Source organism: Pteronotus mesoamericanus, unplaced genomic scaffold, assembly GCF_021234165.1.
Source record: "Pteronotus mesoamericanus isolate MK-2021 breed Mesoamerican mustached bat unplaced genomic scaffold, CSHL_Meso_final contig_74, whole genome shotgun sequence".
NCBI lineage: Eukaryota > Metazoa > Chordata > Mammalia > Chiroptera > Mormoopidae > Pteronotus > Pteronotus mesoamericanus.
In genome coordinates, this window is record NW_026555247.1 from 13,371,670 (window position 1) to 13,397,705 (window position 26,036).

The 26,036-nt window shown below is 36.5% G+C and overlaps 1 protein-coding gene across 1 annotated transcript in view; it reads left to right on the forward strand.

Moving 5' to 3' along the window:
- Positions 1-23,506, forward strand: part of DSG4 (desmoglein 4) — a 50,061-nt gene extending 26,555 nt beyond the window's left edge. The window contains exons 5-17 of the mRNA XM_054583810.1: positions 721-876; positions 1,219-1,363; positions 3,947-4,113; positions 4,361-4,495; positions 5,328-5,513; positions 9,761-10,032; positions 11,260-11,399; positions 13,367-13,594; positions 16,074-16,379; positions 18,846-18,985; positions 19,131-19,194; positions 20,342-20,550; positions 22,739-23,506. Coding sequence (XP_054439785.1) covers positions 721-876; positions 1,219-1,363; positions 3,947-4,113; positions 4,361-4,495; positions 5,328-5,513; positions 9,761-10,032; positions 11,260-11,399; positions 13,367-13,594; positions 16,074-16,379; positions 18,846-18,985; positions 19,131-19,194; positions 20,342-20,550; positions 22,739-23,506 — 2,916 coding nt within the window. The remainder of the gene's footprint in view (positions 1-720; positions 877-1,218; positions 1,364-3,946; positions 4,114-4,360; positions 4,496-5,327; positions 5,514-9,760; positions 10,033-11,259; positions 11,400-13,366; positions 13,595-16,073; positions 16,380-18,845; positions 18,986-19,130; positions 19,195-20,341; positions 20,551-22,738) is intronic.
- The last annotated feature ends 2,530 nt before the right edge of the window (positions 23,507-26,036 follow it).

The following is a 26,036-nucleotide window of genomic DNA, read 5'->3' on the forward strand; positions in this document are numbered from 1 at the left end:
TTCATTGTGGATATTTAGATAACAAACTTTGGTATATTACTGAGTGTTCTCATCTTTAGTATATAGGTTAGATTTCAAAATTTAAACCATCTTTGTTTAATTTTATGAATCATAGATACAAAACTATGAAAACATCATCTAGATATCAGAATATTTGCCATAAAATCTACTTGGCAGATGAGCGATATGGTATGTTTTGATTTATAAAATTATTTCCAATATCTCTAAGCACTGTATTTCTCTTCTGATATTCTTAATTTAAATTACCTACCTTTTTGACTAAACCTCAAACTCAAGTCTAGGCAGGTACATATTCATATGCCACAATCTTCTTACAAAATAGTAAAGATTCTGATTTCTTTTGTCTGTCAAACTCTTTTTGTATGTGCAAAAAAAGAAAAAATCAGAGAAGTGAACAACATAATGTTAATAATAATAAATCTAGCATCAGGTGTGGATGTGCCATATGTCAGTCATTAGAGTGGGGTGTATACAAGTTACCTTATATAATCCCCACAACAGACCTAGAACATAGGTGGTATTATCCCATTACGAGATGGTGCTTGGCAAATTTAAATGACTTGTGCAAGGTTTCACAGGCCTATGTCACAGTACCGTGTTTCAATACAAGACCCATCTGGCTACAAAGCCATTTTCTTGTCGTTCCACTACATTGTGAAGTTCACGATCTGCTCTAAATCCTAGCCATTCTCCTCATAGATTAGGTCAGACTGCGAAGCAAACCAGAAGATCACATACCGCATCTCCGGGGTAGGGATCGATCGACCGCCCTATGGAGTGTTCACCATTAATCCTCAGACTGGGGAAATTAACATCACCTCAGTGGTAGATAGAGAGATAACTCCGCTTTTCTTGGTAAGTCACAGCAGTGTGTTTCGGTTTATGCATATTATTTTTCTTCCTTTTAAAAAATTATCTTCTCAGGACTAAGGCTTACTTTTGCTAAAACACAGTAGAATGAAACCAAATAAAGGGCTTGAGGAGATGGAAAGAGTATCAAAAAAGTTCATTTTTCAGGATTCTGTGGTGTGTTGCACATGCATGTGATCAAATGTCTATATAATGTCTAAATTACTAGACTGTAAAAATAGTCTGAATTTACTGAGAAAATTGTTTCTTTGCACATTTCCTTATATATTTTAAAATGTGTTACTTAATTTCCTTTGGTGGAAAAAGTTTTTTTCCAACTTTCCACAGATCTATTGCCGGGCTCTGAATTCACGGGGTGAAGATTTAGAAAAGCCTCTTGAGCTTAGAGTCAAAGTTATGGACATAAATGATAACCCTCCAGTCTTTACACAAAATGTGTACACAGCCAGCATTGAAGAAAACAGTGATGCAAGTGAGTACAATGATTCTCCATCTCTTTATTGTACCATATTGATCTCTCTTGGTCAAAAGCTTTAGGAGATTAATATATTGTACAAGTAACTGAATGATAAGAAAAAGTCAAACTTGTGAAGAAACCCCACAAATTCTAACTTAAAATGGAGCTACAAAAAAAAAGTCACATCTGAAATGCTAAACATCCTCTTGTTTGTGAAGGATTCTTATACATCTGATTTAGGAAGGGCTTAGCACCTTCTTCAGAGATCATTGCTGGGCTTGTGATTCACTTAATCCAAGAGAATAAACTGAGTTAAAACCATGAGTGTGAAGGAGGGCCCTGTTCTGTTCCTCAAGTTCTAAGTTGAACCACACCAGGTGGAGTATGATGAAGGACGTGTCTGCAGTTGTACTGTTGGGGCCCAGGGTAGGCTGTCCCAAGATATTCCACAACGGCATACTCATCGTCTTGAATTAAAATTACTTCGGAAACTGCCAACACAAGAAGAACATGCTGATGTTTCTTTCTCTCTTCCCCCATCATCTTGAAATCAGGAGACAAATGCCCCAGATGAAAGGTGCCCTCCCTGCATCTGGAGATACCCAAAGAGCTAGAGTTAAGGAACACAGAGCCAAAGAACCTATATAAACAAACCTTGTTGCCTCTTTATAAATTTGCTTTCCAAGCCCAAACTTCATTTAGATTTTTCCAGATCTTGCTTCAATTCCTTTCTAATGAACATTAACTTTTCTTTTGTCCCATCAATTCTTCAAAAATGTATTTTTATTTTGTCTAAAATGTCTAAAATGTATAAAATGCTGGCCAGTCCATCATTTTTCAGAGCATCATTTATGATTCTCCCATGTGCACATATTAAATTGGATTTTTCCTCCTGCTGATCTGGCCTTGAGTCAATTTTATTATTAGTCCAATCATAAGAACATAAAGGAGAATTCTCCCCCTTCCTGACAGTACCCTTCAGATCACTCATGAAGGGTAATCAAGTCCACAGTCTACACTGCAAGTTACATTAGGTTCTCTCTTTTTTTTTCATTTTTTCCGTCCTGCTTAATTCCATCTCTAACTCTAATACCCTCCTCTTTTTCCCCTCTTTCTGTCATTTCCCCTGAGCTTCCTTTCTACACTTCTGCTTTTCCTATATTGCCACTTTCCTCCCTGCTCTCCCCCTTTGCCTTCTGCGTCTTTCTTCCCCCAATCCCCTAATATTCCTTTTCCTTTCACATCTGTATCTGTACTTATGCTTCTTAATAAAAATTTGGGAAAAGAGAATAGAAAAAGAAGTTTCAGAATAAAAGCAGATTAAAAAGGAAGCTAGAAGTAACAGTGACCAGTCAAAGAAAGAAGGATGGAGAAGTCTGGAGGAGAAGAAAGATAAGAAATGACGAGGAGATAAAAAAAGAGGTGATAACAAAAGGTGGGGGTCGAGAGGAGGTGTCAGGAGCACTTCTTCAGACCCTCTGAAAAAAGTGATGTTGAACATCAAATGGGAGAACGTAGAGAGGCAAAGTGAGGACTTTGGCTAAGAAAGGCAAAACAGGGAGAGGGTCCCCAAAGTCCATCATTGTTTCCTCACTAACACACTTCAGGACAAGCTTGGTGAAGGAAGGCAAGGTAAAACCCATATGCACTTCCACTCAATTGCTGATTAGCAGCCTTGTTAATGCTTCCCCATGTGAGGAGAGTTAACCAGAGGGCAAAAGCATACTTTCATAAACTATGATTTCCATGAAAGCTATTCAGTCTATCCCTGGTTCTCTGTGCAAGGATTTTTCACTTTGAAGCCAGGCTGGAAAGCACAACATCAGGAAACTGCCAACTCTGGAAGACCTGTGGGCTGATATCCTTGGGGATTGACTTAGTCTATCTGTGCTTTGTCACTATGAAAAATTAAGAACTTCTAACATTACTGTAAACACATCTTCTTTTCAATAATTATGTATTTGTGACTGTTCAGTAAAGTACTATTATCTTTCAAGGCAAAGAACAGTAATTCCCTGCTTTCTGGATGAGCTCAAAAAAGAATGGAGGCACTCAATAAACAACCGCAATGTTGAATATAATTAAGTAATCATTTTTCTTAATTAATCATTTTAAAATAATTTCACAAGATAGTGGCAAAAACAAATTGATAAAATCCATTTCTTCAGCTTTATGATAAAATTTATTGAATTTCTTTTGCATACATTAAAGATCACTGTATTTTGCTACTAATATACCATTTAATCATTTAAGGAGTGCAAGTACTTTATAAATTAACTAAACATTTTATAGAAGCAAACCACTGTTATTATTGTAATCAATGGTGTAGCTAAAGTTATGGTAATACAGGGTGGGACAAAAGTAGGTGTACAGTTGTGAGTACATGGAAGAGTTTATTCTTGTATTATTTATTATTGTATTATTTGCCATACAAACAACTATAAACCTACTTTTGCGCCACCCTGTATATTCTCATGGATAAATAGAAGAAAGAGAATGCAGGAGGAGGCCAACCACTCCCTCTTCCTTTGCCTGATGATTTATTGAGTTGATTTTAACAGAGTCCCAAACATTCTCCATCTCCATCTTCATTTCTAGACACATTGGTAGTAAAGTTAAGTGCCACAGATGCAGATGAAGACAATAATCTGAATTCTAAAATCGCCTACAAGATTATCTCTCAGGAGCCAGCAGGTGCACCAATGTTCATCCTGAATAGATACACAGGAGAGGTCCGCACGATGTCCAGTTTCCTTGACAGAGAGGTAAAGCCTCCTACAAATGAATGATAAGAAATAAAGAATACAATTTTGAAAATTCTTTCAATGTACAGCAGGGAAGGAAAAATAACCCAACAATTATGTTTAGTGGAAATTATATAGAAGAATTATATACATTATAGTACAATACTGTATAAAATTATAAAAGAAAAGTGGAATAGTGACATCAAATGCGTTGGATTTTATTCAAAACAAGAACTAAGTCTTACAATTCCTTTTCATCTGGATTAAGGAACACAGTATGTATAACCTCCTTGTGAGGGGCTCAGACCGAGATGGAGCTGCAGATGGACTGTCTTCCGAGTGTGGCTGTAGAATCAAGGTTTTGGATGTCAATGATAACTTCCCCGTCTTGGAGAAAACTTCGGTAAGTTGTTTCTCTTAACATCCTTTTATATAAATGTCAGTAATTGATTTCCTTTCCCACTAGGGTGTGAACCTAGTTTTTTTACATGTATGGATATTCAGCTTTGCTGTATAAACCTTGATATTTCTTATGTAATAATATATCTTAATATCACATATTTGCCTTTGAGTCGTTATTCCATGCAAATCTCTTCTGTGAAAGCAACAGACCATCTCCTCCATACTCTCCACTCACAGAAATGTGGAAATTTATTAATATTATTCTGGGAATCGTGTAACAACATTGATGAATCTTTATGTGCCTGATCATTTACTGAATTAATTCTAACAGAGTCCCAAACGTTCTCAACCTTCCACTTTCATCTTGAGGCATAAAGAAGCATAAAATTGTAATCAACTGAGCCAAATCTGGCTCACCATTGGTTTTGGTAAAATATATATATTGGACCACAGCTGTGCTTATTCTTTTACATGTTGTCTCTGGCCGCTTTGATGCTACAGCAGCAAAAATGAGTAGCTGCAACACTAACTCTCAGGCCCACAAAGCCTAATATATCTGCTGACCCTTTACAAAAAAGGAGGAAGCTATGGAACATTAAAAGTAAGCAAAAAAAAGGAAACGAAATGCCAATTTGACCTTGATTTTACATATAGCACATGAAAATCAGTTCTGTTAGCTTATAACGATATCATTCTTAGATTTCTGATCAGACATAATGATGCAAAATCATTGACACAGTTTGTTGTTAGTATTTTAAATGATAATAGTTATTAGAAAATATCTTTTCTCTTTTGAAGATTCATTGATTATAACATTGATCTATGTTATTCAGTACTCAGCGAACATTGAAGAGAACTGTTTAAATTCAGAACTGATACGATTAAAGGCAATTGATCTTGATGAAGAAGGCACTGATAATTGGTTAGCAAAATATTTCATTCTCTCTGGAAATGATGGGAATTGGTTTGATATTCAGACAGACCCACGGACCAATGAAGGCATTTTGAAAGTTGTCAAGGTACAGTATGGGATCTGCAAGTTTTTCTTTTAAAGCAGTTCTGAAATACTCTTAGAGACAGAATCTTCCCCTAACAAAGCAACCCATAACCTTGAATATTGTTTATGTGAACAAGCACCCTAAATAAGTTTACTATGTTGGTCTGAGACTTCCAGTCAAGCAACACAATATCTGTTACTAAGGAAAATAAGGTAGCTATTTTGTTCTCACGATACCCAAATAATATGAGTTGAAAGCATAATAAACAGTAGTATAGAAGTCATATTAAACATAATCAATTGCCAAACGGGTGAAATATGAGATAATTATTATGATAAGAAGTGTGATTCTGTGAGCTAGTTTTATCTAAAAAGTCTTCATGCAGGGAATAAGGTTTAAGCAGGACCTTGTAACTGAGATTGTTAATGTGGGAAATGAAGTGAGCACACATATAGGGGTGAGAAAGTGTGAAGCACGTTCAGGGCATGGTAAGAAAAACTGTGGGGCTGTAGCGGAGGATTTGCCAAGAGAAGCTACGAAATTCAAGAAGGGAGATGGTGAGTTGGAGCTGGTCTGCTGAGAAACTCAAATACCAAACTACAGGGCTTTCCTTTTCCTGTGGATTAAGTTTTCTCAAACTCCTTTCCATTTTTACTTTATGGATGGCAATATAATCTAAAAAATACTAATTAGAAACAAAACTACAAACTAATGAGATTCTAGTTAACATTCATGTAATAAAGGAAATTAATTTCTCTCAAACAAAATTACTAACAGCATAAACAGAACTTATAGCTGTGAAAATACATACTGGTAGACACGTGCACACATTTAGTGTAGCCCACAGTGTGAATTGTGATTATTCAATTCTGTCACTACTTCTATCTATTCCAGTTACAGTGAAACTGTTTTTGGACGGTATATTAAGAAGCAATTTAGCCTTCTTCTACTGCAAACATATCATTTACATATTGAGTCTCTATTCTTTTTGAAGTCAGCTGGAGCAATTAAAGCATTAGTACTACCACGAAGTACAACCATTGGCACTGAAAGTATATGGTGTACTAATTTATGAGGTGGTCATCAAAATTATGGAAAAAAATTTATACTTTTTACACTTCTCATTCCAATGAACACACAAAATTTCAGAATTAATAATTCAGGCAATCACAATCTATGACTTATGGTGTGCCTTCTGTGACAGCCAAAATTTTTTAGAGATATACTTACTTTATTTCAAAAAAAATTAAGAATTCAATTTCATGAATAATTGATCAAAGTAGTGTTAGATGTTGTATAGACAAAATATCTGTCTTTTATTCCTGGATGATAACTTCCCAAATCTCTTAAAGAGAGCAGGAAAATATGCTTAAAAGTATCAAAATAATATGGAAAGTCAATTAAAATGAAATGAAAAACCTTACTATATATGTTAGCACATAGCCAGAAGAACTATGTGTTTAGAGACTACAGGTGTGATTTTCCTAGGATGTGGCATTTGAAATGATGTTGCTAATGTCCTTTTACACCCTCTTCATTTTCACTCATGCCACCCTCAATCACGAGCTTTTGACTAAGTCTTCTATAACTTTTTTCTTAGTCTGAAAGCATTACAAATTATTTAGTTTAACTCCCATTTATCGAGAATTATGATGCGCTAGGAATACGAAGGTGAATGAGACATGTTCCCTGTTCTCAAGAAACTTGTATTTTAAAAAGACAAAATCTTTATGAAAATCAAAAACCTCTGTCAGTCACATCTTTTTGTTATTTATTGATAAGTGTGTTTTAAAACACTAACAAACATTATAAATATATGTGTGTATATATACACATTCACTTCGACATTAAGAGAAATTGCTACTCAATTAAAATTTTTACAAAAAACAGTATTGGTTCTCTATTTTTATAATAATTCTAATTAGTGTTTATTAAGTAATCACTGAACACCAACTATTGGGCTCTATTGTGTGTATAGAGGTGTTGTGCATATTAGCTCATTTAATCATCAGAACTCTGGGAAGAAAATATTGGAATTTCTTTTTTATAAAAAGTGAAATAAAATCAAAAAGGAAAACTAACTTGGCAAAGGGTAAAGACATGATCCAACCAGAGCTGGATCCCAAAGTCATTCTTAACTGCCATTTCCACACCTGACAATGTCACCTAGGGCCAGTGAAACAAGCTTTAGGGGAAAAAAGGGGCCTTAAGAGTCCTCCTCCACAATACCTGTTCACCTCTGAAAGCTCCCTCCCAACTGTGTGTGCCGTTCTGACCTCTTCCAGACACTTTGTACCAGGAAGATTTCAATTCTGAAAAAGCAGAACAAACATACCTGGCAGATATTTGACCATCTCCTCAGTCCCCTACCAAAAGAAACTGTTTTGCAGGGGGGGTTGGTGGGTTTGTGTGTGTGTGGGTGTATGCAGAGACTTCCTCATTCACACTTAATTCTAAAATGAATCAGGGGTCCCTGAATTAGCAGTGTCATACTAAATTAGACCCATAAACAAACAAACAAACAAACTTGGATGTGATCATTTTATAGCTTATTTTCTATATTAAAATTTACAGAAGCAAAGAACTCGCCAGAAGCCAATTCTGTTTCTGGAGAGGATCTCCTTCACTCTGAGCCCCGTCCAGAGCCTCGCTGTAGAGCGCTGGAGGTTGACCCCCTTACTTTTCTAACACATACCTGCATATCTTTTGTAATGCAGGTATTACAAAAGATATAATGCAGGATTACTTGTCCGTCAGGCCTTAACCTGCAGAAACTGAGTTTCTCAGGCCTATTCTAGCTCAAAGCGGAGACTCAGTTGTAAACAGGCGTTTTTATTGCTCTCTGCACCACCCTGAGCCCTGGGCACAATCAGTGAACCCTTTTGATAAAAGGCCCCAGTTGCAAAGAATGAATGAGGACTTTCTGACTTTATTTGCCATTTGTCTTCCTTGTGCCTACATTCTGTGAATGTCTATCATTGATACAACTTCCAACACATTTATATATTTCCCCACACTCTATTTAATAGGGAGAGAACTATTATAACAAAAAAAAAAATCACTCGTGTGTGTACATAAGAAAACCCTTAAAGATATAGCTATAAGAACAGAAAAATCTCAGCTTTTTCATTTATTTGAATATAGCACAGAATTCCAAAAAATAAAAATTGGGCTGTAGGAGAGGAATCCCTTCCAATTGAAAATCTATTTTTCAGTTTGTAATTCATATCCAGCTCTGAGCTATATGTGGACCAGGGAGGAGAACAGATGTACAAAAGCAATCAAAATCCCAAACCTCAGTGGTTTTAGCTAATATTTAAGTGAGTCACGTTGAGCCAGCACTTGTGAAGAATGTGACTTAAACCTAAGAAAGTGTTCATGATATCACAGAACTTCCACAAAAAGCAGAGATTTATCTCAGGATCTTGTTGATGGCACACACAGCTTGACCACTGTTGTTGGTATATGTGTTGCAAATGATGCTTACATTAGCTTCCAGAAACTTCTAAACAGATACTGCTCAGCAGTTCCTTTGTTATAACTGCTTTTTCACTTGTAACTTTTCATGGCACCACATCAATCATTATGGATCAAAAGATCCTATTCACCTTTGATCCAGGGAATCCATTTCAAAGGGAGTTTTCTTTGGGTATGGTATTTACTTATTTAAACGGGCCCTATGAAGGAATCTTCTTGTCCACCATATCCAGCACAACTGTATCATAGTTTAGGACTGACTACAATAATCATAAAGTCTCCTTTAGAAGTCATTTGCACTATATTTTTTAATTTATATGTTCAATTACATCATATATATATATTGGCTCCTGTATTCTGCTGATTATACTTTCAGAAATTCTCAGATGTAATTTAACAACGGATAGCAGGGCCCATATATTCATTTAATAGTTGTGGATATTTTTAAATTTCATTCTAAGTTTATTTTTTTATTCTTCATTAACACCTCACTTGGAAAGATAGATCATCTTCCATTCTAAGGTTTTTATAGAAGAAGTGTAAAATTCCAAATTTGAGACCAATTTAAATTCACAGGCCTGAATTACCTATATGCCTCATTATGCTAAAAAAAAATAATAAAGGGATTAACATGTCTAAAATACCTCATGCGGTAATAAATAAAATGTTGTCAATTTAAAATCTGAATTTCATGGCTCCTGAACTTTATTCTGGTGTGTTATATTCTTATCATGACTTCTTATCCTGTTAAAAGAGAGTTCATTAATGTTTCAGTCTTTCTGTCATTTCAGATGCTGGATTATGAACAAATGCCTAATGTTCATCTTGGTATTGGAGTCAAAAACCAAGCTGAATTTCACCACTCAGTTGCCTCTCAATTCCGAATGCATTCAATCCCTGTAATAATTCAGGTTATTAATGTGAGAGAAGGGCCCAAGTTTGATCCAAATTCTATGACTTTCCGTGTGCGAGAAGGAGTAAGAGGAGATTCCTCAAAGAATTATATTCTTGGCACATATACAGCTGTAGATTTGGACACAGGAAATCCTGCAACAAATGTCAGGTACTACAAATCCTTTGCTCGCGTTTGAATGATAAAGCACAGTTCTCCCCAGTGCTAATTCATGGAGCACATGCTAGTGTATGTGCGTTGAAATATTTTTGGGGTTTTGCTTTTCCTGTTCATTTGTCATTGTTCTAGAAGACTACGGTGTCATTGACATTTTCTGAGAATGTTAAAAGTGTTTTAAAGGCTGTAAGGGCTCCAACTGGTTCTGAGAGTAATTGCATCCAGGGAACAATTATAAGATCAGAGTAACCTTTAATTATTCTGTGAGTCTCTTTGATCTCTTGTGGCCAGTTGTACCACCCTGACCCTGGGCTGATAAAGCCAGGTTGTAAACTATAAGTCATCGTAAAAGATGAATCACAGCTTGTTTTGTAAAACCTGTGTTATCTGTAGCTTTGGGTCTAATTTCAACCTTCTACTTACCTGAAGGAAAGAAAAAGGATAATAAGAGAAGCTAAAGATAATGTAGAGAGTCAGAATTAAAAAATAGAAAGATAAGAATTAGGGGCACTAGGTATATACATTTTATATGAATTAGGCCTATATAAGATATTCTGAAAAATAATTATGGTGAAATATACAAGTATTTTATATATCCTTTCCTTGTCTCTTTTCTTATGCCCAATATTTTTGGAGTGAAGAGTGTATTGACCTATAAATTACATTAATAGTAACATGGGATAGAGGAAAAGTACATGTCAGATAACTGCCTTCAGCACTTAAAATTATGTCTGGTACAGACACAAGGCCTTCATCCAAGCACTTTGAAACCATGTATGTCATAAAACCCATATACACAAATAGAGTAGATGACACCACAATCCCTAAAAGGCCAACAACAAGGCTCTCTAAAGCCAATATACATAAAACTGAAGAACAAGTAAGTACATCCATGTGAAGTGAATAAAGGCTATTCCCTTGATATTGTTAGGACATAATAAACAGACATGAAATAGATTTATATTTTATTAACATTTTATTGTACATTTTATTTTATAAAGAGCTAGAAGAGTAAAAATTGCATAATTTTTAAACTTGGTTATGAACCTATATATTAATGTGTTCAATACTAGACTTTTATTGATATATATACATTTTATAATCCAAAGCAATTATTACTGTAAAGTATGCAAAAATCATATATAAGTTTAATATACTGTATGTGACTAAGATTATTATCTTTCACATAAGCAAATGATGAATTTATTTATTTAAAAACAGATATATTGTAGGACATGATGCCGGCAGCTGGTTAAAAGTTGACTCAAGAACTGGTGAGATACAATTTTCTAGGGAATTTGATAAGAAGTCAAAATATATTATCAATGGGATATACACAGCAGAGATCTTGGCTGTAGATGGTAAGAAAATGTATTTTCAATATTTTAACAAAATTATTATTCCATTAAATATAAATATTCTAATGTTGACAGTAGATTTAGTCAAATAAAATATCATTCAGTGGTATCTGCAAGGCTTATACAAAGTTCCAAATACCTTAGACTAAGAACTGAATTCAGTTCACTTACAACCGTAATTTATATTGGTTATAATATATTTCACCTACTTCTAAAAAAGAATTGTACATGACTTACAGTTTAAAGCATAAAATTTTAAATATATAAATAAAATTCACTTTCTGTTTATGGCTTTACCTCTGGAGATGGCTAATGCAGCCTGTAGAATATGTTAGGAATGTTTACTTAAACTAAGTGCTACAAGATGTGCACAGAGTTCATCTGGGGATGACCTCAGGAAAGGCAGTGTCCCAAAGAGCAGTTATTTTAGAGTCACTAAACTTGTGCTGCACTGAGAGGCCTGTGCAAATGTTGCTTAATTAGACATGTTGTCCAAAGTAAGATGTTAAGAACTAAGAAGCACAAGGTTATTCCAAATATAAGATCCAAGTTAAAAGTCAAAAGCACAGGTGCACTGAATTAACTAGTAACCAAGATGCTTTTCAAATGGGAAAATGGACTAGGACTTCCTCTTGGTAAGTAGCAACAGAAATTTGTTTATCAACAGTTAATGATTCTCTGGAGCACTGCCTAGGAAACCAGTTATCTCAGAACAAAACAACAGAAAAGGTCGGTAACCAGGAAAGACAGGGGAAAATAAATGTCCTAGATACATACCTAATAGATGGTATGTACCTAATACGTACCTAATAGAGCTTTACGGTAGGAAAGAAAGAGAAAGCTAAATGGACAGCGTAAGATTATAAAAGAAATCATGGTTCTCTTTTCTTCACATCCCCACCAACACTTGTTTGTTGATTTACTGTTGACAGGCATTCTGACAGGTGTGAGGTGGTATCTCATTGTGGAGGACCAGAGAATGACACAGAAAGCAAACTGTGGGATGATCTGATATCTGTCTCATGAGAGCCTAAGTCTAGAAAGTCCAATGCTGAACCGGGTATTAAGAACACAGTGTACATAACCATATAGGATATGGATAGGCTTCCAGTTTATTAGCTTTTGATTAACTAAGTGGCTCCACTAGTTAGGCATGCAAAAGTCATCTATAAAAAAGTTTATTAATTTCTCCAAAAATGTCCTAGTAAAATACCCAAGAGATGATAATGTTCTAGTTTACAAATGATAAAACTAAGACCTTTTGCAAGTTAAAAACAAATTAATTATTTATTCATTGTAACAGAACATAAAGTAGAAAGGTGGACTAAAACTCAGCCTACTACTTCTTGGTCCTTTGCCCTTTCCAACAAACTATACTCACCCAAAATTTGCTCCAAAGAGGTTAGGGGGAAAAAATCTAACATTTTCATACTTGTTTTCGTAAGTGTCTTTTTGGAGAGAAATAGCATTTCATGGATAGAGTTAAAATAGACAAAATAGAAAGGGTAGATACAATTATTTAATTTCAGTTGTGGTTATTTCAACAACACAGGAATCAATGAGCATCCTGAAATGGAAGGTTCTCAGCTGGTCTGGAGGTCTCATCTATGGTGACTGGGTAGGAATGGGAAGCAGTAACCCTTCTCTGAGTAAGGACATCTAATTTCACATTTTAGGATGAGTAGCAGTTAGCAGAATAAAATGGAGGTGAAAAACATTTTAGGAAGAGTGAATAGGATGAAAAAGAGTCTTGAGTTAGGAAGAAGTTTGTTCAAAAAGAAGCCAGTGTGACTGGAATGTTGTCAGCAAAGGCAAGAGTGGCTTCAGGTTGTTGAACTAGGCAGGAACCTTTCACGCACCAAGTCAGGAGTCGTTCAGGTTGCTTCTGTCTGCTGTGACATCATCAGCGGATAAAGAAATTTCTCCCTGACACCATTTACCCCAATACTGCTAATGCTTTACCATTCCAGATGGCTCTGGGAAAACAGCTACAGGAACCGTATGTATCGAAGTTCCTGATGTCAGTGATTACTGTCCAGTCATTTTTGCTGAAAGCGACACCATCTGCATTGCCTCTCCATCAATCCTTATATCTGCGAGAGACATTAACCATCATTCCTATGGGTCTCCTTTTACCTTTTGTGTCGTTGATCAGCCACCAGGGACAGCTGACTTGTGGGATATCAGATCAATAAATGGTAAGTAGAAGACAAATTTGTTCATATTTTAAAGACCAAGAGCAAAAGCAATTACCAAGTAATTAGTCAAGTCATGTAATATTTTCTCTTTCCATTATTCTAGCCATATTCATATTAAGTGAAAATAATTTTTCATATACACACAGGTTATTTGGAAAAATTTTGAACTGAAATAAAAGTAAAAATGTTTTATCAATATTGTATTTACAAATAATAGTGGTATATAAATATCAGTTTACACATCATTTTATATAGGTAGAGTACTACACAAATATTTGCTCAGTTTGAAATAAACAAAACCCTCAACAAACTCACCAGATGTCATAATTCCCTACCCTAAATTACTTCAGGCAAGTCACTTAAATGTCTCTGAAATTCAGGTATGCTATAGATTTACATGTACACATTTTCTAGTTACTTAGAAGAACATACGATCAATGAAATTGTTTTTATAAAGAGATAGGAGACCAAACTTATATTTAAGGGTAAAAATTTAAATCTAAATTGGGCAATATTAGAAGAAAAGTTAGGCATCTGTGGTTCATATTATTAAGATGTAGTACTATGCCGCATTAAAATTAAATTATGTGAAGCATTTAGATACAAAGGAATGCATAAACTGAGGTATGTAAAGTACAAAGATCCCAGAGTATATGTGTGTTTGTGCTATTGCTATATAAAAATAAAGGCATTGGTAAAGACTGGGAGTAAATTTCAGGCACGATAATATTTAATATACTTCAAGTTATCTTTCCTGAAATGTTAAATGTATATTAGAAAGTGAAATGCTGTGAAAAGACCTCATTTGAGCTAAGACAGCTCCCTAATCTCACATTCACTTGGGAAGATAGGAAAGACTTTGTGGGGGCGGGGGGCAGGGGTGAAATGGGGGTCATACTGCAGAGCCCAAGGTGAGAGGAAATACTTCCCACCTTTCTGAGGCCACCAAGCTTCTCCATTCACAGGAAGGAAAAACCATAAAATAATGTTGGAAAATAATGCCACCACTAAGGACTTAGTCAAAAAATGAAATAATTTCACCATAAAACCTTTTAGCTCTTTTCTACAAAACCACTTTATTCTTTCTTGAGGCGATTAAGTGGTACAAATAGTTACAGAATAGCTAAGGGGATGTAAAGTAGAGTATACAAAATGGAGTAGCCAAAGAACTTGTACGCATGACCCATGAACATGAACAATGGTGTGGGGATCACTTGAGGGAGTAGGGGGTGTTGGGTGGAAGATGGTAAAGGTGGACAAATCAGGACAACTATAATAGCATAATCAATAAAATATATTTTTTAATATTTTATTTACTTATTTTTAGACAGAAGGAAAGAGAGGGAGAGAAACATCGATGTGTAGTTGCCTCTCACGTGCCCCCTACTGGGGACCTGGCCCACAACCCAGGCATATGCCCTGACTGGGAATCGAACCAGTGACCCTTTGGTTCACAGGCAGGTGCTCAATCCACTGAGCCACACCAGCAGGGCAATAAAATATATATTTTTAAAGCTAAACACATTAATGCAATTCTATTAAAATCAAGACAACTCTGAATTCACCTTTCCCTATAAAGTCCAATAGCCCATTCTGAAATAATAATTGCTAGCCACTTTTTCTTCATTCAGATCCTAAGTATTATGAGTAACAAATATAAGAAAAAATGTTCAACACAAAGGTTGGTAAAGACATTCAAATGATATTATAGATTTGCCAGTAAAAAATATATAGAATGACACTTGAGATAACATTCTGAGAGCCCTGTTTTAATGAGGGTGTTGAAGAACAAAATAAATTTTCTCCTCACATGTTGTGCCACTGCTTTATTTGATTCTTACTTTGTGCCCAGGTTACATTTTGGTAGAACTAGCTGGTTTATCATACAGCAACTGAAAGTAATAAACAGTAATTATTATTATTATTATTGAGTGTTAAGGATCAATCAATTACTATTCATGATTTAGGTGTTAAATTTAATCACCTTTAAACTTGCTTCAGTTGATAAGTAAATTTCAACCAATATTTAAGCAACAGTTCCTATTAAAAAAATCAATAGTCAATAATAGCACAAAGATTAGGAAAAATTATAGCTATTGAAGTAATTTTAAATAAAGGGCAACAATTTTGAATTAAGATATAAACAGCAATCTTAGGGAGGATATTTGTAAATTGTAATCCTAAATAGAAGACTTCCAATATTTCCTTTCAGCTCAATACTCTTCACTTATAGAACAAATATTTATTGAGTTTATATCATAGGCCATGTATCATTGCTCTAGAAATAAGCTGCAAGGTCCAGTCCTCTTTGTAGAAATAACAATCCAACAGAAAGAAGTCTTGAACGATCCATTTTAAAAGTTTCTTTTTTATATATAAGTACAGGGAGCTCTGTGACTAAGGCCCTAAGTTAGTCTTGAGTATTAGGAGGGGTCACCCCCAAGTGATTTTCTCTTCTCTTTCCTCGCTTCCCTTTCAGCAACCTCTGCAATCCTGACGGCTGAGCAGCCTTTATTTGCTGGTACTTACCAAATTCCAATCCTGGTGACGGACAGCTACAACAGGGCATGTGAACTACCGCAGATAGTCATGTTAGGTGCCTGCGATTGTGACAACAACCACATGTGCTTGCACGCTAGTACCCCAGCCATCTCCACTGGGGACAGCAGCTCAGTTATCCATGACATATATGGGCCTGTCCCTGAAGACCGAATTAAGGGTTCAAATGTTGGTCTCGGACCAGCAGGGATTGGCCTGATCATTCTGGGCCTCTTACTACTGCTTTGTAAGTACTGGGTTAAATCCCTCTTTTCAACAGTTCTCCAAAATAAGAGTGTGACCAAGGCTTACTAGGAAGCTATGTCCATTTGGCCATTTCTTTTTGGTGTCTCTGGCAATTTTTGCGGAAATCTGGAAATAAACAATGGGACTGGTAAGGGCATGTACTTGTTCAATAATGATAACTAAAAAAGGTCTAAGATTAGTAAGGGTGGTAAAGATGGGAAACACATGCAAATCCTAAGTATAATATTGCAGAGCATAAAATATATTTTACAATGAAAAATTCAGCAGAATGCTTTAAGAGTAGAGAGGCAGAAGTAATTAAGTCCAAGTGGGAAGGTTGGGGAAATCTTTCTGGTGGAAGTGGCTTTGAGCCAGGCCCTAAAAAGCTGAGAATTTTCTTAGAAGGAGGATGGTGTGTGTTGGGGATGGGGTGGGGGTGGGAGGGATCTGATCTGCAATCCAGGACAAAGGAACAATACACACATCAACAAGTAGGGGTGCAAGGGCACAGCACACTCAGGAAGTGGAGAAGCTAACAGGTAGGCTGGGAGCCATCATGCAGAAATGTTTGTGATCGGCCCAACCTTCTGGGCTTCGGTCTACAGGCAATGAGAGTCACTGAGGGCTTGTGAACGCAGGTGGCCTCATCACTCTGGTGTTGCAGGAAGCAGGGGTAAGAGGATAAAGAAGAGAATTAGCTTCTGGGCTCTGGATGAGCGCCTAAACTAGGACCGCAGCCACAGGCATGGTGAAGTCACTAAGCAAAAGTTTCAAAAAGGGTCCTCCTCTCCCTATACCATTTTTAAAAACATCTAGATCCTTAAAGGATAAATGCTTCATGTGTTGTAAGTGGGCCTTGCAACACAGATTTTGTGGAGATCAAAAACTGGATTCTAAAATTAAAAATGACTAAGTTCTTCAAACTATTATATTATGAATGTTTTGATGGTTGAACACAAACTAAAGCATTCTCGTTTTTGAGGTATTAAGAAATAACAACTGACTTTGGGGCAGGCTTTCTTTCTTAAAATGAGCTGAGTTTTCAAGGCTATCCAAGGATCATGAGTGAATCTCATAATGACTTCTGAGACATATTCCCAGGACCTGACTCTACAGTAACTGAGCAGAGGTGTTCACTTACCTTTAAGCCAGTAGTTCTTAACCCTAGCTGCGCATTAGAATTACTTGGAAGTCTTTAAAAATCACTTGTGCCCAGACAGGAGTATTCAAGCTGAGACCCAAGTTTCACCATGTTTAAACCCTCTGGTGAAGCAAACACACAGTTTAAGGATTGAAACCCAGAATTAGCTGCCATTTCCAGCAGGTTAGCATTCAAATTTTCATGACTCTTCCAGAACCAGGCAAAGAAAGCACGAGAGTTGTTCCATTGATTGTAGCATAGGAGGGGAATACTTTTGAAGACAAATTCACTTGTTCTCAACAAAGAATCCCAGGGTCAGTTATGGAGGGTGAGGAGCAGAGTAATGCTAGGGGAAGGGGTCCTAACACAAATGGCCTCAAATGAAGACTTTTGATGTTAGCTCCAAACAAGAGTATGCATGCAGCAACTATATTTGGTATGTACTAAAAACATTCATTTCTAAAATCTCAGAAAACTTAAGTGTTTGTGTTTATGAACTAAAGTATAGAATTGAGGTGAATTTTTCCATTATATTTTATAGACAAAGTCTCAATAAATAGAAATAGCTCAATTAAGCTTAGTGGGTAATATTTGGTTGATTCCTTTTATGGGTATATATATGAAGGGTTGAAGGAAAGGTCTGTCTCTAGGTTCAACAACTGAATCCTGTATCCAATTCTCTTGTTAACATGTATTGACCATGTGTTTAACTTATATGTATGTATATGGTGTTTGGTCACATGCGTTTGTGTATACCAGTTTCCATGTGGGTATAGAAAATGTATCAATATCAACAGAGATGGTCAATGTATACATATATCCAAGTACCTGAACATAAACACATATCTATGGAGGTAAATACATATTTATTCATGTGTGTACACGCATATACACCTACAAGTACATATATATACACCAATGATTATATGTGAATAAATACACATATATTAATGAGCATGCATTTATGAGGAACTAGGAATCATAAAATTTGATTTGAACCCTGAGTCTACCACCAACCAGTTCAGGAATCTTGGACTAGAGGAAAGATAGGACCTTACTTTCCTAACCTGTCAATCAAGAACCCGGATTACATGATCTCCAGCTCCATTCATTCCAGCTCTAAAAGTCTATGTGATATGCTGGTTTTGTATTTATAAACATGGGTATATATACTCAATCCTTCAGGGAAAAACTGATGCTTCCTTACACTTGCATTTATCCCTGTGGTTCTAAATATAATGTCACACTTTCCCAAAAATAATACACTGAATGACTTCCTAAATTGAGCGTTATGTGTTAACTCTTCCTTTTCACTTTCTTCGGCAGTAGCGCCACTGTTGCTACTCATATGTTGCTGCAAACGAAGACAGCCAGAAGGCCTGGGGACAAGGTTTGCTCCTGTGCCAGAGGGGGGAGAAGGAGTGATTCAGTCCTGGGGAATAGAAGGGGCCCATCCCGAGGACAGGGTGAGTGTAATGTTACTTTTCCAGAGAAGCATGGGGTTTCCATGGAAATCAAGCATGTCTTGGCAATTATACAGCACAAAAATAAAAAGATGTCAATTTTCAGTATTTATATACACCACTTATTTTTAATATATCTTCTTTTCAGGACGTGTCAAATATATGTGTGCCAATTACAGCTTCTAATACCCAAGATCGTATGGATTCCTCCGGTCAGTGGATGCCAAAATCTGTTTTTCTTTTTAAAATTTGCAAGATTATTTAACCAGATAAACCTCATGTATAAGTACCTTAAAAAAAAAAAGCATGTCTGTTGATCTTCTTGTATGATAGTATATGAGTGTAAGTTACATGTTAGAAGTGGCCACCTTATTTTTCTGTCTTAAACTACACACAGTGAAGTTATGGTATAGCAATGAAAATGGTAAACTTTAGAACCAGAATGCGAGGGTATGATTCCTAGCTCTGCCTCCAACAAGTAGATCCCAGGGTAAAACACCTCTCTGGGCTTCAATTTTCTTATCATTAAAATTAAGTTTATGATAGCACCTACCACAAAGTGTTGCTGAAAGGAGTAAACAAATATATACACATATGCATATCATATGTATATTATTTATAGTATATATTATATACGCACATTATATTATATATGTGAGATATGTATATATGAGTATATATCAGAAAATATGAAATACAATAATGCCTGGTTCACACATGCATTTGCCTTCTCAGCCTTATACTGTCCTAACTTACCAGGCCCACGCACACCTAACGCTACTGAAAAATACCCAGCTATCAGGCAAGGATTGAACAAAGTAGAAAAATTGCCCAGTTGTAGAGCAGACATGGGAATTCTCCAAAACGGTTCCTTAGTATCCCAAGCAAGACACTTTGGGACCTAAAGAGCCTGAACGATCCTATAAAAGCCAGCTCTCCATCCAGCACGGGGGCGAATGAGGACTGTGAGTCCCAGTTTCCACAAACATGTAGCTGGGAGTTTCTGGAATGGGAGCGAACCTTCTCAGACAGACCGGGGGCGCTTGCCAGAGGCAGCATTGGAGGGAACTGGTGCAGGCACAGGAGCCCCTCTTCTGGCTAGTTCTACACCTGTAAGTCTCAAAGGACAAAGTTTGTGCAAATGGGAGAAGGCCAAGTCAGGTGGCCTCTGTATTCACTCTTATCCGCAAACCTGGACACGGGAGCTGTGATTCAAATCGCTCGGTGCCTAGCGTTCCACGACCTGCTTGCTGCTGTGCGGTGCTCGCTGTGTGCTGCAGACAGCAGCTGGCAGTGGTTTACTTGGATAAGCAACGCCGGCAACGCAAACATTGAGGCATGACCACCCTCTCTTTACAGAAATCTACACTAACACCTATGCGGGCGGAGGAACGGTGGAAGGGGGCGTCTCAGGAGTGGAACTCAACACAGGCCTGGGGACGGCGGCTAGCTTGGCGGCTGGGGGAACAGTGGGAACACTGAGGAGGAGGAGTTCGACGCTGGGAACCCAGAGGGATTATGTAGACACCGGCGTGAACATGGCGTTCTTGGACAGCTATTTCTCTGAGGTAATTCCCTTGCACTGTTATACACAGGGTAGTCTTGCGACTGAGCAATAGTAATAGTAATAGTAATAACAGTGGCAGTGGGCTCTTCTGAAATGTTCAGTTATTCTTAACCTCATCCCAATCCAGAATAAAAAAACAAAAATGTCACTCCTTAAAATACAGAAGCCAATGCGGTGAAGCATTTCACATTTAGCATCTCTCATCATTCTCTCCTTCCCTTTTTCCACTCTTCTATCGTGTGTTTCCTGTGGTTTTCCCACTTTATTTCCTGTAGCAACCAGAAAGCAGCAAGCTCCTGATCAAGAACACAAAAGTGTGTATTTTTGTCCTCTCTTTATGATATCCTTCCTGCTCTACAGGTGCCTCCAATAGAAAGGAAAAAAATAAATTAAAAGCCAGGATTGGGGAAGAAAGACAGTGGTAACTCAAGAACAGAGCATCGGCCCGACTTGGTGATAGACCAGGGCCTAGAACACAGGTCTCCTAACCTCTATCCAGTGCCCCAACCACCGAGTGTCCCTCAATTAGCAAAGGGATCAGGAGTCTATGAGTGTTGCAAACGGAAAACCCCATGGGCACTGAATTGGCCTAGCGGGTAGCCTAAAGGATAAATAAATTCTCTCCTGAATTCCTATTTAGTATGTTTATTTCACTTACTTAGCTGTCCATTTTGTCTCATATTTCAATTAGCCTGTTTTACTTCCCATATGATAATACATCAATTTCACCACTGTCCTTAACAACAACAACAACAACAACAACAAATGCTAAGGTGCTATTCTAATTATCAGCTCTATCTTAAAATTGGTAGTTACAAATACTATTGCAGGCTGTGCATGAATAGTATTGATTATGTATGATCGATACTACGATGCACATTTCACAAATGGGAACAAACTGTATCTTAGAAATGTCATAGAAATGCTATTTAACAAATCATTCATAAAAATCTCGTGAATATTCAAGGAGCTTTACCATTAATATCGAATTGTACTAGGCATTTTTTTTTAATGGTTACAACTGGTGCTTTATAGGACAAACAAAAGCCAAATGTATTATCCTTTCTCCATGGGCACTGAGGTCACCCTTCCCCAAACATTTTAGCTCTGCACTTTAAAAATGGCCCTAGATTCAGAAGTTGTGAGACACAGCCTCTCCATCTTCCAGAAGCCTCTGAAGAGCAAAGCCAATGCTTCTTCCCTGTCGCTGTTTACACCAGTTCCACCCACCCCAGCAGCCAACTCGCGCCCCATGCTAGAGGATTCTCCTCTCACCACACTGTCATTTAAAATATTAAATAGCAAAGTTGTAAGGCAACCCCAATCCCATAAATAATTGACTTTAAGACCTAAAAGATTCTAATGGTAGAATTTAGGTTCTGGTACAGACCAGAGGGGAAGCAGCATGATGTAGTATAAAAAGGATAGTTGGATTTGAAGTTGCATTCTGGTCAGATTATATCAGGCGATTCAGATGGTGCTGGGCGGGGCCTATGGGATTTCATGGAACCCACCAAGGGCCATAGGCGGTAAGAGAAAGCGGAAAAGAACGGCGGGTCTCTGCTCCCACCCCAGCCCTTCAAACAGAGATATTGCACTTTCATCAATTCTTCTTGTTGGGTTCCTACATAAGATTTCATTTAAAGGGTCTGTCCGAAAAAATCGTTTGAAATCACAGGTGCCCTCCTCCTGTTAACCGAACTCCAGAGATACCAAGTTCTTTTCACTCGGTCCACATAAAACAGGCCTGAACATTCTGATATAAGTCCCAGAAGCTTAGAGATAGTAACAACTTTATACTTGTTTTTATTCTAAGTTGATCAAGTATGTCCCCTTAAATAATATTTTGAACATAACTCAATATATTTTATTATTTTTTGACCACCTCAGAAACAAAAGACTGCAAATCCAAAAGGTTAACACACTATCTTTGATTCACAACCTGAATAAAATGTAAAAATTCTCACTCGTTAGCTTTCAAATAAGAGAAATGCACATTTATTCAAATTCTATGCACCATGAATGCACAGTGAGCTCCTTTAAAAATTCCAGTTATTTAGAAAGACTGCAAAGAACCAGTGCATTTCTCAGTTCATTCCATAAAATTTTTTTAAATCAAATGCCTCTAAGGCACTGATTATCTTAATGGAAAATAAACTTCTAATTTCCCATTTTTCTTCTAATTTTAGAAAGCATATGCTTATGCAGATGAAGATGAAGGTCGACCAGCAAACGACTGCTTGCTCATTTATGACCATGAGGGAATAGGGTCACCTGTGGGCTCGATTGGTTGTTGCAGCTGGATTGTGGATGATTTAGATGAAAGCTACATGGAAAATTTAGACCCCAAATTTAGAACTCTTGCTGAAATCTGCTTAGACACAGAAATTGAACCATTTCCTTCACACCAAGCTTGTATACCTATCAGTACTCATCTCCCTTTGCTCGGGCCTAATTACTTTGTTAACGAATCTTCAGGAATGACTCTCTCAGAGGCTGAATTCCAGGCAGAAATGGCAATACCTGAACCCATGGTCCATGGGGATATTGTAGTGACTGAGACTTACACTACTGCTGATCAATGTATGCAACCCACTACAATTGTTTTTGATCCTCAGCTTCCACCCAATGTTGTAGTAACAGAAACAGTAATGACACCTGTCTACGACGTTCAAGGGAATATTTGTGTTCCTGCTGAATTAGCCAACACACAAAATGTAATCTATACCGAGAGAGTATTGTCTAGTCCTGGTATGCCTGACATGAGGAATAGTAGCATGACTGATGGTTCTATGGGGCCTGTGATGAGTGGGAGTATTTTAGTAGGGCCAGAAATTCAAGTGACACAAATGATGAGTCCAGATATTCACATAAGCCAAACCATTGGTTCCACATCCCCAATATCATCTCGACGCAGAGTAACACGGTATAGTAACATACATTACTCCCAACAGTAAGCCCTTTATGGTCAGTATTCCTTGCAACTTGTAATCACCAACATATCCATCAAAGATGTATAATGTACTATATTTAACATTTTAATAGTCAACAAATATTCAGATTTCTTCAATTTAATGGCATTCTTTGATTATATCTTTTTTTTGGAGGTAAATAGGGCTGAGCACTTTAGATAAGCTCTTTTAAATTCTTTCTGATTTTAAATAATAAGCCAAACTTGAAAATTGTGTCACGTCCTTTGATACTGTCTAATAAATAGCACGTAACTCATAAAGTGAAACTTAAGAGGTCTTCAGGCCTGTAGAACTGGTCATGTAAACCAAGATGCCCTTGTCCTTGGAGGTAGCAAAAGAAGTCTTGTCTGCAGTCACCAGTCATATGTATCTTTAGAAAACTATCTCTAGGAAATATTTTTAATTGAAAAGGTGAATGAAATGTACATTTCTGAAGGGAAATTGGGAAGGGAGATAGAGCATTTATCAATAGAAAAATAAAGTCATTTGTCTCTCCAAACAATTTCTCAAGATATGAAATATTTACTGCATGCTTAATATGATACAGGGAAAGAGTTTACCCACTGAATGCATCACTGAAAATGGTCTAACAAAAGGCATCATATATGTGTTTAGATATGCATATATACATGTATACATAAATCAATATGGATTAATTTTTGTTGCACTTTATTGATTTATATCACTAACTGTAAATTAATTTAGAATAGCAAAATATATAAATGATACCATCACAGTAGAAACAGTTCTTAGGGGAAGTAGTAAAATTTTCCCCACTTACAGAGAGTTTTTTCCCCTACTCTTGCTACTTATATCAGAAGACCATACAGAATGTGGTTTAATAAATGTCATTAACCTGAGTTATAGCATTTTTATTTGGCCACCAGATCATCTCCAAAAGCACCTCTAGAAGTATGTATATATTCAACAACATGTACTTAGAAACTGCTGTATGTTGAGTGCTGGTCTTTGCTCTAAATTTATAGGGGAAGAACCATATCTAAATTTACAGGTGTGATTCTTGTCTTCAGACAACTTCTAATTCATAGCTAGACTTAATATTCTGGAGATACAGGTTTGAGTTCCTAGCAAGAATAATTAACTAAATATGTAAGTCCATTATCAAGTTCTGATTTGGTTTTTTTCCTTTTAACACTGCTACTTCTATTGAATGAGTGAAATAGAAACACACGCACAGGTTGTTTTTTTTAGTATGTATAAAGCTGGCTTGAGAAAAAGACATTCTAGTGAGATGGTTTTATTTGATTCTGTAAAATATGTAAACTATAGAGTAGCAATGATAATATGACTCCTAAGATGATATAAATGAAATAAACTTATTATCAGGGATTTTTCCTTTTGGAAAGAATTTTAGTGCTTCTACCTTAATTTTGTTCCTTTATAAATAAAACTATTAGACAATTTGGGGCATCTCACACATACCCTTGCCCAATTCTCTAATTTTACAGAAAAGGAATCTAGAACTAGAGACAGTAAGTGACCACAACCAGCCAGATGTGGTACAAAACTTGAACCCATTGTTCAGGTACTCTGGCCAGTGTGCTTTTCAATGCTATAACTGCATCAGACATAGGAAGGATCTAATTTGGCCTGTTGCATGGTCTTTGCTATCTCCCATTTGGAGGAAAAAGTATCTCTCAAAAAAATAAAATAGGTTTTGTGAAGTTTAAATACAGAATGACTGAAAGACTATAATGCCAGGTCATTTACATGATTTCTAGTTGTTTCCAAATTGTATTGCCAGTCATTATAGCCATTCTTTATTTTAGTTATTCACAACCAAGATTCTGCTACATTTCATTACTCTATAATTTGGTGAAATCCATAGCATAGCCCCAAAGCATTGGTGCCAGAGTCATTTCAACACTCAATCAAAAAGCAGCCACATAGTATATCTTGCATAAATTCAGTCCTATGACATATCCTGACGTTACTGTTTCTTGAAGTTTTCATTCTATTTAGGTCAGTAATTCTAAGACTTTTGAAACAATTAGTAAATAACTTAATGTAAGGTGCTAATGGGATTAAAACTAAAGCTACTATTATATTTGAGAAATTATGAATAAAATAATATTGAGCATTTAACAGGCAGATTAAAATTTTAAACTTAGGCAAACTCATTTGCAAGAAGGGTAAGATAATTTTCTGTGAACCATGCTTCCAGAATTGGCAGTCTACCTCTAACCGATGCCTTCCTCCATACAATCCATGGAAACAAGAACAGAAACATTTCATTTTTTTCTCTCAACATTATCAGTGAAGAACTCCTCTATCATTCCAATGTTGTTAGTATCATTCATATATGACTCAAGCCTCTGAAACTGGCATATTTTAAAAACATCATCTCAAACAAAATACAAAGAAAGGTTTTCACTTCACTGCTTAAGAGCTAGGGAATTGATTTAGCTAGTAGATAAAAGTGATATAGCACTTAGGTTAGGGTTTTGAGTCATATCTCCTGCCCTGTGTGTTTACTTGAGGGGATAGCATTATT